Here is a 16403-nt window from a genome sequence, read left to right as displayed (position 1 = left end):
TGGGCTGCAGCCCAGAACGGGTTGGGGCAAGCGGCAGGAGCCCAGGGGTGCCGAGAAGGGCCATCCAGGGCCACCGAGCACTGACGGCTGCAGTTTGGCTTTGGCCTCATCACCCAGCACAGCAGGAGAAGCATCTGCTGTTCCTGGAGTCTGGGGCATCTCCTGGCCAGGGAGGGAAGGTGAGATCCCACATGGGGGTCAGAGGGTGGGTGGGTGCACAGGGCTTGGGGATGTCCCAACCTTGGTGGTGGGGACATCAGCACTGTGGGGGTCAGAGCACAGTCTCCCTGGGGTGGAGGGAAGGATGGGGTGCAGGTCTGAGGCTCGCTGTGCAGATGGTTAATGCTGAACTCGGGGCTGGCAGGGAGTTGTATGCCAAGCACCCATGGCCCTGTGGGGACCCACTGCTCTCCAGTGCCCTTTGGAGAAGCTGCCCTGGATCATCCCGAGCTGAGGGATGGCAGATGCACCAAACAGGGTCAAACAGCTCGCACTTACATGTGCCCCAGCAGGCAGGAGGATGCTGCTGCAGATGGGCAACCTGGGGGACTCAGTAGGGCTGGTTTCCGGCTGCCTCTCCACAAAGGAGCAACCCAGCCCGGTGGTCCATACGCCTCTTCCCACTGGCCGGGCTCACCAGCTCCCTGCAGGGTCAGGGTTGCAGCTCCTGCACCCATGGGGCCAGCAGCTGAAAATAGCTCTGCTAAGGCGGAGGTGCTTGGGGGGGTAGCCAGGGCCCCCCTTGCTCAGCCCGCTGCAACAGCAGGTGCTGCTCCGGGGCCACTCAGGGCATAAGGACATCAGCTCACTGTGAGCAAGGACAGACCTGAGGACATTTTCTGCCCTAAAGAAAGGCAGAAAGGAAAGATGACAGGCAGGAGCTGAGGGATAACATGCTTTGAACATTCCCTGTGTCTGTTGAAGGGAATGGAGAGCGGTGCAGGGAGATGCTCAGGGATGATGCTGTTGAGGGGACATGCTCAGCTGAAACCTGGCATCTCTCTGTGGCATGTCTGGGGCTGACCTGTCCCCATGCTTGGTGTCACTCTGGGGATGTCTCTCTCTCTCTTCCAGACAAGCAGGATCTGCATCTCTGCCACAGACCTGTCCCAGGAGTGTGGCAGCAAGTGATGACCATCATGAGACCGGATCCTGAAGATGGTAAGGGGGTGTAAGGGTACCACCAGCCCCAGGGCAGTGCTGCCCTCCCTGTCTGGGGGTCAGATCCAGCTCTGGTTGAGGCCACTGACCACGCATTTGACAGGTGAGGCTGTTTGAGCCTCTCCAGCTGAGCTAATAATTTCCCTGATAATTTCTCATATGGAGGAAACACCAGTCCCTGACACAGCTCCTGACGTGGGCACATGGCTAAGCCATACAACAGGGACCCCGACCAGGAGACACACTGTCTGTTCTGGGTTTGGGGGTCCCCAGCACTGCAGCACCCCCAGCTGTGGCTGTGCTCTCTCCTGGCCTCCCCAGAGCCCCGCCTGGACCTGGGCAAGAAGATGAGCACAACGCAGGACCTGATGATCGAGGAACTCTCCCTGCGGAATAACCGCGGCTCCCGGCTCTTCCAGCAGCGCCAGAAGCGGATGCAGCGCTTCATCTTCGAACATCCCAGTGGCTACAGGGAGGTGGGTCTGAGGACAGCTCTTTCCCATATCTCGTAGCCTTTGCAGGGAAGCAATTCCTGGCAGGGCTGGGGGTCTCTCTGCAGTGCAGACATGACTGGCTGATTGCTATGCTGAGATGAAGGGAGAGGAGAGATGGCTTGGGCTGGGCACAGAGATGGGCAAACAAGGAGTTCAGTATCCACCAGAGGAGAAGGGGATGGTGCTGCTCTGCCTCTGCACCCACTAACCCCTCTCCTTACGTCCTGCAGCTCTCAGGGACAGCGGGCTCACACCGCACTGAGAAAGGCAATCCAGAGGGAACAGCAAGTGAACAGATGGTGAGTAGATGGAGGGAGCTACGAGGAGATTTCAACCACCTCCCAAATCTCTGGGGCAGGGGAAGCACCCTGTGCCTGTCAACTCTCCCCTCTGTAGGCAGGGGAGAATGCAGGGGGCGAGCAGAATTATCACTCCGAGCTCCATGTGGCAGCATCACCCCAGGGCGGCCCCCCAGAAGTGCCCAAGAAGACAGAGAAAGTCTTGCACATGAGCAAAGTCCTGAACCCCGGCGCCCTGGCCCCAGGTAAATAAATGCTGCCTGCACCCCAAAGCTGACACTGCTGTGATCTCAGCAATGTGGCGCTGCAGACAGCGAGCCTGCCTAGAGGTCTGCCCCAAACCCTCCCTGAGTTTTTAGGTATACAAATATAAATACATATTTATGCTATAGATAAGCAATCCTGGCCCCAGCAGCAGGTCCTCTATGGCCAGGCAAAGGCCAGGCCGTTCCAAACCTCCTGCCCCAGCCTGGCTGCAGCCCCAGCAGCCCATGCTGTTTCTCCTCTGCACAGGGTACTCGAGCCCCCTCAAAGAAATCCCCCCAGAGAAGTTCAATGTCACTGCCATCCCCAAGGGCTACCGGAGCCCGTGGCAGGAGCTCTTTGGTGACAGGGATGATGCTGTGTATGGCAAGAACCAGCCACCCATGAGACCCCCTGCATGGGACTTCAGAAGCTTCAACAGGTAACACACAGGCACTGCCAACCTGGCCAGCCCTTGGCCAAGCCCTTCAGCCTTCAGAAGCATCCAACATGCTGTGAGGGAAACACAGTGGTCTGTGCCCTCTTTATACACCACAGGAGCACAGCAAGGGCTCAGGATGCTCTTTCCCTGCTCAGGAGCTCTCCTGTGGTTCCCTGCAAAGGTCCCTGCCTCCAGCAGCTCCCCAGATCTCCTCACAGGTCCACCACTGGGCTTGCACAGCCTTAAGCAGTTTGACCTCACTGGCTAACCTCAGAGATTTAATTTGTGAGGACTAATTCTCATGCACATGGTCCTGGAGAAGGAACCATTCCTGTTCCCAGCTGGGCTCAGCTCTGGGCTGGGTGGAGGAATGACAGAGACAGTGCCAAGTCTCCCTCCTAATTTCCTAAAGGTATCCAGGCAGCTGCTGGAAGCGGTGGGGGGGTGTAAGGTTAATCTTCCCACAAAGTGCTAAGAGGTCACCAAGATTCCTTCCAAACACCTGCTTGAGTCTGAAGCCTCCAGGACAGTGGATTTCTGGTGGCTCAGCCTGGCAAGCTCTGTGTCCTGTGGCTGCTTCTAATGGAGCACAGCTGATGTCTCCTCACACCTCCAAATTACATTGGAGTCAAGGTTGAAAACCTAGAACAGAGACTGACAAGGAAAATTTCCTTTCTGGAAAGGTGCTTGATGGGGAACCAGGGGACGGAGACCTGGTGGCAGCTAAAGCACCAGCAGCCCATGGCAGAATAATGAGAACTGAACTTTTAAGCTGAACATCATCCCAGGGAATCTGCAAACCAAGGTCCTGGCTGTCCTCCCTGCTGAAAGACTCTGTCGCAAGGATAAAATTACATGGGCCTTGGTGGTCTGGCCAAAGTCTCCTTCCAGTAGGCAATTCCCACTGGAGCTCCCCCGGGACACAGCACTGCTCCCTGTCAGACTGTGTGCCACAGTGCTGGGCCTCTGCCAATGGCAGCTCCACTGTGCCCACACCAGGGCTGGATTTGAGTCATGGGAGACACCACTGCTGTGCTCTGAGCTGCTGGCAGAAGAGGCTGTGGGGAACCACAACCACTCCACATGGGAATGGCATCCTGAAAGTCAGAGATCAGCCTGACCACCACCATCCCTTTGCTGCTCTCCTCCCCCTTGGCCCTGGGGTTTTGCCATGTGACTCTCCTTGAGAAGTTGCAGCCGAGGAGGTGCTGCAGGGGGAGAACAAGCCGCTGCTGCAGACACTTGGCTCTTTTCTTTCAGTATTTAGCCATGTTCCTGACTTGAGATTTATGTATGGACAGGGACTGAAGCAAGGGCATGTTTCTGAACAGTGCTTTACCCTGTACCATTTCTCCCCTCTCACATGCTGCCTTTCTATTTTAAGTCTTCAACTGTAATTTAATACAGATGGATGCTAATTTAACTCCAAGGCTCTCGCCACCTCCTCTAATTCTTCACGAAAGCAGAAAGATTCAGAGAGCCAATCTGCATTTAACTGGGCTTTTCATGATCTTCCAAGCTGTTGGCTTTTAAATCACTTCTCAGTTCAAATACCAAACCACAGAAAAACAATCCTTTTGGAAGAAATTGGGAATCAAAAACCCAGTGGTCTTGCCTAAGGCTGGTTGAATCCCAGCACAGCTCACAGGGCAAGGGCAAGTCCACCATCTCAACAGTGTTAAAGACTGATTTATTCCCAATTTTAAACATTCAGGCTATGATGCAAAGACCTTGGGCCACCTTGCTGCCTTAAGAGAGTGTGGAACCCAAGCTTTGAGAAAGACTCTCTTTTCTTAGAAGGGAGAAAAGTTCCTAGAACAAACCTCTCTCATTTACCTTTCCCCCTCTTATTTCTCCTCTGTTGCAAAACAGTGCCACGTTACTCATGTTCTAGCAGTGCTTCCCAATGCAAACATTCCCAGCTTTGCCTCACTGATAGCTCAGCCTCCATGTGCTGCTCCAAAACCAACATTCTTGGCTTTTTGGGGGCTGGCACACTCTTCCCCAATCCCTTTCCACATTTTTCCAGAAGGGGATGACAGCTCTTGCCCCCGCACTGCTCCTCTTGTTAGTCATAGTTCATGAGGAGCCTTCCCAAAAGGCAGGATGGAGCCAGGGCCAAGAGAGACATTTGCCTGCACATGTGCTGGAGGGATCAGAGCAGCCATCAGCCTCGGCCCTCTGCAGAACACAGGAGCTGTGGATGAAACACTTTCTAAAGACCAGCTTTGTCACTGCTCTGAATTTAAGCCCTGTTACATGCAGAACACATGCACTGACACCCAGGCACCAAGCCCCACTCTCTAGTCTTGCCAAAGCTTGAGTTGAGGTGGGCTCTGTACCAGAGAAGCACCTTGCTGTGCAGGTAGGGGCTCTAACAGTGGCCAAGTGGGGAGGAGAGTTGTCATGTGCCACAGACATTGCCAGGTTGTGCTGGGCTCAGTTAGTAAATCCAGACCTCTTTTTTCTAACACCTTCACAACATGCCCTCGACACTAAGCCTGCTTCTCCTTGTGCCACAGGACTCCAGCCCCGTTTGACAGGGCGGTGGTTGGGGAACTGTTCTCCATGCCCACTGCAGAGCTGGACAACCTGAGCGTGCTGGAGGTGATTGCCCACAGGCCCAACTTCAACCGAGTGGCGCAAGGCTGGGTGCGGATCCTGCCGGAGAGCGAAGAGCTGTAGCTGTTCCTCCCCCACCACCACAGATGGTTTCCTCGCTAGACTCGGACACACTTGGCAGGGTAGGGGCGAGGGGGGCAGGTATCCTTTGTGGAAGCTCAGCTAGAGGTCTCAGGTGTCATCTTCAGACAGGATTTGAACGAGCTCGAGCCTGGGACCATTCTGAATTCCCCTTGCAGCAGCCACTGCCACAAGGGCAGTTAGTGCCAAGCCAGCCACCTTCTCTCTTTTAATCAAGCAGATCCCTGCAAGCTCCTGAACAAAACATCCCATACAGCCTGCCCTCTTCCTTGCCTCGTGGAAAATGGCCACACCACCAGCTGCAACACACCAGGCTGCCTTGCTGTGTCTTCACCAACACAAGAGACCTGTTCCGACAGCTGGTGCTTTTGCAGAGAAATTCCATCTTCAGGACAACTCTCCATCTGTCATCCCAGTCAGGACAGCGAGAGGAGGTGATAACGGAAGAGCAGCAGCAAAACAAGTTACTGGAGGCATTGGCATGTTAAAAGCAGCTACTTTGGGCTTGGCTGGACAACAAAAATGAATGAGGAACTGGGAATCTACCTGTTTACCAACACAGCACAACCAGGACAGATGGAAGAGGAATGCTGAGAGTTGGAAACTTATGCTCTGTTTTCCACTGGCTAGCACTTGGCAGCTGGTATTTTCCCCTTTCTACTGCTATTTGCATGCCTTGCTTGAGTATCTAAGCCTTTTGAGTGACTTATGCCAGATTTGCTTCCCGTAGTTGGTCAAAAAGGGTCAGGTCCTGCCTAGACACACTGCCTGGACCCACACCAGTCTGAGGATACAGCCAGGGTGTTCTGGTAACTTCAACATCAGTGGAAAGGAAAAGCAGTGTGGCTATGACTCTGGAGTAAGCACAGGATTCTCTGGGAATGCAAAAATCAGCAATGAGGATCCAGCTACAGCAACATTTTCAGCAGTGACACACAGTGGGATCTGCAACGACAGCCTACAGAAAGCCATCAGAACATCTGGAGAACCCTGCTCATCACAAATAAAAATCTCTGATTTAACCCGGGCTCTGTCCAGTTGCTTTTATCAGGTTCCTAATGTTACCCTTACTTACACTCCCTTTTCCCACCACTGGGGTTAAATGGGGTAGGTCAATGTTGTGGTAAAAATGCAGTTCACAGCTGTCTCACGTCTGAAGGGAGTTTGTAAGGCTGTGCAGAGCAAACCCCACACAGAGATTCTGCTGCCACAATTTACCTCCCAGGTGGGAAACTTTCATTGCTCTGGTCTTCCCACAGAAGCTGGGGGGGACAAGCAAATGGAAAATAAAAAGGCCTGTGATGCTCAATTGCTGTCCTGTTCCAGTTCCATCACTCTCCTCTTTGTCCATCAGCTGCAGAACTTATGCAATCCCAGGGACTTGGCTGGAAATAATAAATTGTGAAGATGTAAAGCCTCTTGCATCCAGCTGTGTCTGGACAGCACTCACAGGCCCTGGCTATGGAGGCTCTGGGCCAGAGCAATGGCAAAAGCCACAGCCCTCTCCCATCCACCAGCAGCCTCTGCTGTCCAACACTACCTGGGATGGCTCTTCCCTGACAAAAGTTGAACTAATTACCTAAGCCCAAAGCTCAGCTCTTCCTCCAGAGAGTGCTGCACCCCTTCTGGCTGGCACCACGCAGGACAGCACATGACACTAGAAGCAAATGTGCTATCCTTGCCCACGCTGCATCTTGGCTGAGAGCAGCCACATAAAAATCAGACAAAGTCTGCAGACACTGCACTCCAGGAAATAGGGTCTAAGCATAGTGTTGAAAAATTCAAATACTTTAATGCCCTTTTTTAAAATAAGCAAATGAAGCTTCAGAACAGGCCTCATCACGTTTTGTTTTACAGAAAGATGTCCACAGATCCACTGCACAAAAGCAGCTGACATACAGATAAACCTAAAATCCTCCAGCCACATGTACACAGACCTTACTCAGCAGTGGTTCCCCGCAGGATGCAGTTGCTCCTGGCCAAGCACTACAGCTGGAGCACAGAGGGAAAAGTTTCACGTCTTATCAAAGCAGGATGAAGTGGGACCCATCTCACAGCTCAAGATACTGCATCACAGGCCTTGAAAGCCCTAAATCTCCCCAGAGCAGCTGCAGCTGCACAGTGCCCTCCCCTAAGCTGTCAGGAACACAGCCCAGCCTGTGGGGACACTGAGGGGGCTGTCTCTTGGCTAAATCGGGCAACTGCTGACCTGTCACTCCACATCACGCCTGCACTGCAGGGGCTGCTTGCCTGACCCAGCACTTGTCTTGCTCAGGACATGCAGGATTAGAAGTGATGTACCAAAAAAGGTTTTGTTTTCTTGTCTTTTTTTAAGTCAGAAGTTAGCAAAAAGGAGGGAGGAAAATTCTGTGTAATAGTAATGCAAAGCCATGGGTTTGTCCATGGCAACAACACATGATGAGCTTGTTTTTCAGCTCTTATCCAGTCCTGGTTTAATACCTCATTAGAATAACACATTAGTTACCTGACAGAAAAGGGTCTTTGGTTACATGTAAACAGTCCATGATGTTCAGAATAAGGACACCAAAGGGGCTTGAAAAGGGTTTGGTTGGGTTTTTTTCCGTAAGTTTATTTTAAAAGTGTGCCAATGGGATACACAGATAGCACTGGAATTCTGGTACCCACAGACCCCTGACAGCCCTTCATTCTGTCCCCCACCCCCCAACACTAAAAGAAAGACCTGGAATATACCAACAATCCAATTAGCTAATGGAGACATGGAGCTCAGCCTGCCCTGTGGCTGCAAGCAGGGGAATAAGGCGTCTCTAGCTCACCCACAGCTCAACATATGGTGCTACCATGGTAACTAGAAAATAACATTTACTTCAAGGATGAGGGTGGCAGGACGTGCTAGGGGCTGCTGTGCTTTCCGGCGTGGGCACCCATCCTCTGGGGATCCTGGGATGGGTAGTGGATGGGGCCTGGGGCTCTCATGAAGGGAGGTGGGGGCCCCATGGCGTGGAACATGTGTGGTCCAAAACCTGCAGGAACAAAGTTGGCAGCTTCAGGCAAAGCAACAGAAAACCCAGTGTGTATGTTCCCCTGCTTCAAAGTACCGACAGAACAGCTGGCTCACAGCTGTGCCTCACAAATGTGCACATCTTCCATCTCCCCAGGAACTCTTTCCCTCTTCTCAGTACAACTGGGGGCAATCCCTACTCAACACATCCTTACTCACAGATAAAAGCTTGTGGGGGGACTGGGCAGGTGTCTATAATGCCCATCTAAATGGGTTCTGTTCAGCCATGGAGCAGAGTAAATACATCCACAAGAGTCCCACATTCCATTAAAAAAAAAAGCATCTCTGGATAGATATATACAGAGAGACAAAGACAGGCTAGCATTCAACCAGCTGCAAAATTACCCTTTGAAGTTGGGGTTAATGTGGCATTTACACAGCCAGCAAAAGCACTGAGCAGGTCTCAGTACCAGCAACAGGGATCTCTGACATGCCTGGGAATTTGTAAGTGAATACCTACCACAACAGGCAGCTCAGTTTAATTAAACTGTGCTGACAGCTCAGTTTAGCTCATCAGTTGACATTGTGTGACCAGGGATGAGGAAAATCAGCTCAGGGCACGAATCTGTGCTGCAGCATGGCCAGGCAGGGAGGAACAGACCGTCTAACATCGAGTTCCACGCTCCCACCAGAGGGGGAAACACAGAGTTCCACACTCCCACCAGAGGGGGAAACACACGTACCTGGAGGTGGCGGTGGAGCAATGCCAGGAGGAGGTGGCAGGGCAATGTTCACCACGGCCGAGGGGCCACTTGGAGGTAGGTTGAAGTAATTTGCAGAAGCCTCCTCTTCTGCAGCTGGAGGAGGAGGCAGAGCTGCAGGGAAAGTACATGGTTGTTATGGGAAATCTCTCAGGCAAGAGAAGAGAGGTGTCTGACTTCAGAGAGGGGACACAATCCTTGTTTCCACATGGGCAAACAAACTCCTAAGGCACCATTACCATTGCATGTATGGACTGGAGTGAGAAGCAGGACTGCTCTGAAACTCCAGTCACCAATTTACTTCACCCAAAACCAGCTTTGCTTTTTCCGTCCTCCAATGCCCAGTGGATTAGGAAAACATTTAAAGTGTGGGTTGCCAGCATCTCAGAACTGACTTGAATTCAGCTTTAGCTTTTCACTCATCACATAAAGGACTCTCTTTTCATCCAGGATTTGCTTCTAAACAAAGCTCATCTCCCACCCCAGCTGGATCTGCTGCAAGCCTATGCTGGAACTGCTCTGGGCTCACCACTGCCTCTACCATCCTGAACTGTCACTGCATCCAGAATTTAACACCAGTCTCGCTCATGGAAGCAGGTCAGCATGAAGTGTTTCAGAGAAGAAAACAACTCCCTTACCACCAGGAAGTCCTGGAACTGGCTCCAGCTTTATCCCGGATTCTGTAGTACCTTCCTTGTCCTTTTCTTTTCCTCTTGCTGCCTGGGACCTGAAAAACAGACAAGTTTGAGAACAAGGGTGAGAAAAAGCAGGATAAGGAGATATTTGTAACACAGTAGTTTCTCATTATCTAATCCAAGTCCATTGCTTCAGGGCAAAGATAAAAAACTCACAGAACAACAGAGACAGGTGATATGAGGTTTGCAAACAGTGCTTAAAGGAGACAGACTGGGAGCAAAACTACAGAAATGCATCCATAATCCTCAAACAGGAAACCCCCTACACTGTTTGTGTTGCCTCCAACCCAAATCCCAGTGCAGAAAGAAAACCAAAGAGGACCCCAACTGTTTACCAAACAGGTATCTACTCCATCAAAATATCCAAAATCCTGCTTATAAATATGACTATGTAAACCGAGAGCAGAGCCTGGGGGCAGCACCATCCAGGCCTCCTCCCCCACACTCACCTTCCCCACTTGACATTGAGCCTGCGACCGTTGACAATGAGCTTGTTGAAGGATTTCTCAGCAGCCACCTCTGCCGCTTGTCGGGTGGCAAACTGGATGAAGGCACATTGCTGCCTCTGCACCACCGTGATCGTCCGGATCTCCCCAAACTGGTAGAAGTGATTTCTGTGCAGGGAAAAAAAAATCATAGAATCACAGAATGGATTGAGTTGGAAAAGACCTCCGAGATCATTAAGTCCAACCCTTGGTCCAACTCCAGTCCCTTTACCAGATCATGGCACTCAGGGCCACGTCCAGTCTCAGTTTAAAAACCTCCAGGGATGGGGAATCCATCCCCTCTCTGGGCAGCCCATTCCAATGCCTGAGCACTCTCTCTGCAAAGAATTCTTTTCTGATCTCCAACTTCAATTTCCCCATGAAGAGTTTGAGCCCGTGCCCCCTTGTCCTATTGCTGAGTGCCCGGGAGAAGAGCCCAACCCCCACCTGGCCAGAACTTCCCTTCAGGTAGTTCTAGACAGTGATGAGGTCACGTCTGAGCCTCCTCTTCACCAGGCTAAACATCCCCAGCTCTCTCAGCCTCTCCCCATAGGACTTGTGCTCCAGTCCTATGATGATAACCCCCTCCTCCTCATCACCGGGTACAGGGAAGAGCAGGCAGAACAGGTATGCTTTGTCTTCTCCATTCCCAGTTAAAACTAATAATTAGAAATCAGTAATCAATCAATTAATCATTGTTGCCCCCCAGTGCAATTAAGGAGCAGTAAAAGCTCTGCAGCAGGTTTTCTTAGCAGCTAGCTAGAGGCTAAAGGGCTCCCTCCTAAAAAGGGTTACACAGTACCAACAGCTAAGAAGGATGATTTATCTTTAAAGAAATAGATTTTAATCAAAGCATTTGAAATGTGCTTGTTTATCTGTTCTCCAGCAAGCTGGCACTCCTCTGCACTTGCCCACCAACATTTCCCCATTAAGGAAAACCAGATTTATTTTTGTTCCTCAGAAGGGAGATTTCCTCACTGGGAGTTGAGCAGATATGAAAAAAGCAAGGGCAATACAAGTTCACCAACACACCTAAGATCTGATTCAGAGATGGTATCTCCAAGCCCTCCAACGTAGAGTGTAGTAATAGTCTTGTCTTCAGGGGGGTCTAGGCGAGGCATGGTTGACGCTCGTTTCAGCAGTTTATCAGCCACGGGATCATTAATTCCATAGTAACGATCTTTGATGTTCTGGTCAGCCAGAGGATCATCTGGATCTGTAGGTTTCTCATGTCTAAGGTTCAGCAAACAAAGCATTTTATAACACCAGTGACAGCTGCATGGATTAAAATGGCTGTAGCTGCCACCTTCCCTTCTCAAGCCCTTGGGTCACTTATATCCTTAACCTTGTCCACATGAACACACCAAAATGGAACAAAAAGCCGCAAGAACCTGAACTGCAGCCAGGACTGCCTCAAGTTCTGAATGAATGGCACTTCTGACAGCTCAACACTGAACACCACAAAACACAAGAGCTGGGTTTCAAATGGCCTCTTGTTCAAATACAAGGATCTCTGTTTGAGGAGACTGACACCACTAAGGGGAAAAATGAACTACACAAGAGGAGAGCTGCAGTCACTGCAAACCCTGCAGCCAATTGCTCACAAACAAATGTGCCACCACAGAGATTCAGTTGCTGTGTTTGGATACAAGTTTCACTCTGAGCCCAGTCACAGTGTTGTGTCTCCTGACCACTACAGCCTCTCCTGTTCTCTGGACCTCAAGGGGAGCTGTACCTGACTGTGGTGAACAGACTAACTGTTTAAGATGTATCTGTACCTGTAGGGACACTCCTCCCCTCTCTTGCACTCTCCTTTCACCCAGAAGGAACAGATGTGAGGACGGTTACGTTTGTAGTACGGAGTGGTCCGGGCCAGCTTCAGCAGCATGTCACTGGTAGAAGTAGCTTTTCCTAGTGCCCCAACTGGTCTAGTGCCATCAGAATTGGCTATCTAAACAGCAGGTAAAACACAGGCAATTATGTATATACCAGCACTGAACACCAATGACAGACTCAGAGCAAGCAAATGGTTTTAACAGAAGCTGGGTTGTTGCTCCACTTTCCTCCCCATACACAGCCACACCAAGAGCACAACTGTAACTACACCATCTCACCTCTCGCTCCATGTTCTGGGTGTAATACTCTTTGTTGACGTCAGATTTAGGCATTTCATCCTTCAGGGACAGTCCTGCATCTCGGACTTGGATAGGCAAACCTAGAATGAAACAAATCCATTGTGTTCAGTTCTGGGCCCCTCAGTTCAGGAAAGAGATTGAGGGGCTGGAGCAGGGCCAGAGAAGAGCAATGAGGCTGGAGAAGGGAGTGGAGCACAAGTGCTGTGGGCAGAGGCTGAGGGAGCTGGGGGTGTTCAGCCTGGAGAAGGGGAGGCTCAGAGGTGACCTCAGCACTGTCTAGAACTCTCTGAAGGGAAGTTCTGGCCAGGTGGGGGCTGTCTCTTCTCCCAGGCACTCAGCAATAGGACAAGGGGGCTTAAGGGGCTCAAGGTCTGCCAGGGGAAATTGAAGTTGGATATCAGAAAAAAATTCTTTGCAGAGAGAGTGCTCAGGCATTGGAATGGGCTGCCCAGAGAGGGGGTGGATTCCCCATCCCTGGAGGTTTTTCAACTGAGATTGGCCGTGGCACTGAGTGCCATGATCTGGTAAAGGGACTGGAGTTGGACCAAGGGTTGGACTTGATGATCTGGGAGGTCTTTTCCAACCCAATCCATTCTATGGTTCTGTGAAGCACAAGCGGAAAGAGCAGAAATGGTTATTTCTGCAACCTGCAGTGGGCAGAGGTAACTCATCTGCTGCAGATGCATCACCAAGACGTGTTCCTCACAAAGACTGCCCATTCCTGATCACATGCACACATCTGAAGACATTTCACCAATCTCCATTTCAGAGGCCAGCCCCTTCCCTTGGCTGGGCACACACCATATTCCAGGTCAAGCAGGCAGGTCTGGCAGACGTTCTTCAGCTTGCTGCAGGTCTGGCACACTTCTGTCTTCTTGAAGCGCATCCGCACCCCGGGGCACCAGCGGAACACGGTGAAGGGCCTGGCACAGATCTGGGACACGCAGAGGCAACACTTGTTTCACTCTCCACACCACGCAGCGACTGCTCCTTGCATGGAAACTTACAACTCCAAACTCACCTAATCTCTTTACACCACAAGTACAGCCTCTTCATCCTAGTGCTAAGACTCAGAGCTCAGGAAATAGTTGTTTCTATTTGGTGCTTTATTTAGACAGGAGAAAGTTTTAGAAAAGTTTTTTTTTCTTGTTGGGTCTTTCTGTCTCTTTTTTTTTAATTTATTACAACAACGTGAGGACAGATTTGCTGAAAGGACACAGAAATTCTCCTTCATTCCAGGAGATGTCAGTGTAGAGCTACATGAGGTGAATTACAGTGAAGGTACATCTGGCACCAGCACAGCAGGGAGAGGTTATGAGGCCTTTGGTCCAGGAGAAGACAAGTGCTCTCTCTTATTTCATGGACTGATGCACCTGCTGCATGGACAGCCTTGGTACAATCCCTACAGATTTCCAATTATACCTTTTCTCTACTTCAGATGAGAACTGATAAAAGGGAAAAAAACTCTAATTTCCCTCAGCCCAGGCAACGTTGAGTATTTGTGGCTCTCTGAGAAGCCAACGTGGCTTATTTCTTAGTTACTTAACACAAATCACCACAGAGCCATGAATAACACAGAGCAAAACCCAAACTCCAGGTATTTATGCACTTCTGAGTAAACAGAAAAAACACAAGAAAATATGAGATCAATTAAAATGCTGAAATACCTTCAAATACAGTACAACAGTATTTGCAAAACCTCATTCTGGTAAGTATGAAAATTCAGACAGACTCAGGATTTGCTCAATAATTTTACTATTTTAAGACCAACTGACTTTGTCTAATAAAGCACAGTAGACTGAGCTAGAAATTTATGTAGTTAAATAAACATTTTAAGTTATTAATCCAGAAAAGTATTTTCCTGAAGCTGACAGGTTTTTAATCACTAAAATGTGTTATTCCTAGATCTGCACCAGTTTAGACATTCTTTCTTCAAAAGGCACAAACATACCTTGCATTCCTTTCCGTATTTCTCTTTGGTCTGAAATATAAAAAAAACCATGAAAGAAAACATGAAATATCATCAATTCAACCTAAACCAAGAAAGACACCACTACAACACAGTTTTTTCATAATTATGCTGCACTTAGACTCACCCACCCCTGTGTTTTGGGCTTATGCCTTGGAAGGTCAACAAGACAAAAAAAATTAGTACTGAAATACTCTCAATCCACTTTTGCTTTAGAAACATTCATTAAAAATGGAGTATTTTAAGTCCCACCTCCTGAAAGGAGAGAATGAAAAGGAGTGGTAACAGCTACTTTTCAGGAAAGATGATGTTACATGAAGAGTGCCCATGAAAACAAGCTGGTTTTGAGATCACCTACACCAGCATTAGGGTTGTATTTCATAAAGACATCCCAAATTCTCTCAGCAAAGTTGGTGGCACAGAAATGTGATGGAGATCATGTCAATGTAGGTCATTTGCAACTCGGCTGAGCAGAGAAAAGCAACATGAGATGGACTGACTCAGCACAGAGGAAACCAAGGAAAACAAACAGGGACTTTAAATACCTTCATAAGGCAGCCTTAACTTAATTTTAGTAGTGCAAGTCCATTGCATTGCAGAAATTGGGTTATTTAGTATTTCAGCAGCTCACAGCTCTCCACGTCACAGCATTAAAACTTCATTTTCTCCTATTTCCTGCACTCCAAACACCGAACTTTCCTGCCCTCCTTTTGGATTGATTTGCTCTTCAATCCCACCCCTAACCTCGACATCACATCCCAACAAAGGCTGGAACCAAATCCTGCTGTGCAGAACCAGCTGCCCAGGTGTGTGTGTGTGTCCAGCCCCTCCTGACCCAAACCCCGCAGCAGTTTCAGGGCCCGCCCGGAGGGAGGGGCCGCGGGTCCAACAGGCTCGTACCATCCGAATGTAGGGGTTTTCTCCAAGACATGTCTGGCACAGGATAGGGAAGTCCTGAGGGGAGCAAAAACAAAATCGGGAATTTGTAGAAACTGCCCTCACAAAAGCATTCAAGTCACACTCTGACAAACACTACTGAGTTAAACTCATCGGACTGGCTGAAAGGCACAAAAATATTAAAGAAGAGACACGGGGGGAGGTGCAAACCACGACCCAGGCCCATAATATTAAACAACCGCGATCTGCTGGCTGCTGTAGCTTGAAGCAAAGCTGAGAATACACAAACAAAAAAGCTAATTTTGAGATGAGACCCTGCGAGCGCTCGCACTGCACCAGCTGACACCGCCCCGTTATCCCCCCGCAGCGACAGCCCGGCCGGGAGAGGCCTCCGCTCCAAGGGGTACACGAGGGGCCCGGCTCAGCCGCCGCAGCTGCCGGGAAAGCTCCCCCCACTCCCCCTTGTGCCGCACGGAAGGTCCGGGCAAAGCCCTCCCGGGCAAAGCCCTCCCGGGCGGCGGCCCCGCAGGACGCGGGTCCCGGTGCCCAGAGTAGGTCCCGGCCCCGGGGCCTCCTTCCCGCGCTCCCCGCGCCTGGAGGCCCCACCGCAGCGCAGGGCCGCGCTCCCCCGCCTGTCCCGGGTGTCCCGGCCCGGCGGCGCCATCCCCGCTCACCGCGTCCTCCCAGTTCTGCCGGTTGTAGGTGTTGGAGGCCAGCGATGTGGACATGGCGCCCGCCCCGCCGGCACGGCCCGCCGGAAGTGACGCCACTTCCGCCAGCGCCGCGCGGGGGCGCGCCGGGCGGCGAGACCACCAGTGATGGCGCGGGGAGGACGGGACGGGACCATTGCAAAGGGTGGGGGGGAAGCTTCGGGTTTTTGTGCTCACAGAATCAGCTGGGTTGGGAAAATCCTCTGAGATCATCAAGTCCAACCTCTGACCGAACACCGCCCTGCCCACTACACCGTGGCACTGAGTGCTACCTCCAGTGTCAAACACCTCCAGGTGACTCCAGCACCGCCTGGGCAGCACATTCCCATGTCTGAGCAATCTCCCTGTAAGGAATTTCCTCCTGCTGTCCAACCTAAACATCCCCGGGTGCAGCTCCAGGCTGTGTCCTCTTGTCCCGCTGCTGGTTGC

At 50.9% G+C, this 16403-nt stretch overlaps 2 protein-coding genes across 3 annotated transcripts; one reads left to right on the top strand and one right to left on the bottom strand.

Annotated features, from left to right (window-relative positions):
- The first annotated feature begins 1082 nt into the window (after positions 1 to 1082).
- On the top strand, positions 1083 to 5365 carry MYOZ3 (myozenin 3). Its single transcript, XM_071570391.1, has 6 exons — positions 1083 to 1161; positions 1483 to 1637; positions 1886 to 1954; positions 2052 to 2199; positions 2468 to 2639; positions 5162 to 5365. The coding sequence occupies exons 1-6, from the start codon at positions 1131 to 1133 to the stop codon at positions 5322 to 5324; spliced, it is 738 nt and encodes a 245-aa protein (XP_071426492.1). The 5' UTR covers positions 1083 to 1130; the 3' UTR covers positions 5325 to 5365.
- Positions 5366 to 7112: 1747 nt separating this feature from the next.
- On the bottom strand, positions 7113 to 16025 carry RBM22 (RNA binding motif protein 22). Of its 2 annotated transcripts, XM_071570422.1 has the most exons (12): positions 15939 to 16025; positions 15268 to 15321; positions 14350 to 14379; positions 13200 to 13332; positions 12378 to 12478; positions 12042 to 12214; positions 11296 to 11496; positions 10228 to 10392; positions 9722 to 9810; positions 9066 to 9197; positions 8318 to 8344; positions 7113 to 8020 (listed from the first exon to the last, which is right to left on the bottom strand). In XM_071570422.1, exons 1-12 carry the CDS (start codon positions 15990 to 15992, stop codon positions 7932 to 7934), a joined length of 1248 nt encoding a protein of 415 aa, XP_071426523.1. In that variant the 5' UTR covers positions 15993 to 16025; the 3' UTR covers positions 7113 to 7931. The 2 variants fall into 2 exon arrangements, with proteins under 2 accessions (XP_071426523.1, XP_071426522.1); XM_071570421.1 differs by having other exon boundaries at positions 7902 to 8344.
- Positions 16026 to 16403: the final 378 nt, after the last annotated feature.

This window comes from Pithys albifrons, chromosome 15 (assembly GCF_047495875.1).
Source record: "Pithys albifrons albifrons isolate INPA30051 chromosome 15, PitAlb_v1, whole genome shotgun sequence".
NCBI lineage: Eukaryota > Metazoa > Chordata > Aves > Passeriformes > Thamnophilidae > Pithys > Pithys albifrons.
The sequence above is the reverse complement of the archived record's forward strand: the minus strand, read 5'-3'. Positions and strand labels throughout refer to the sequence as shown.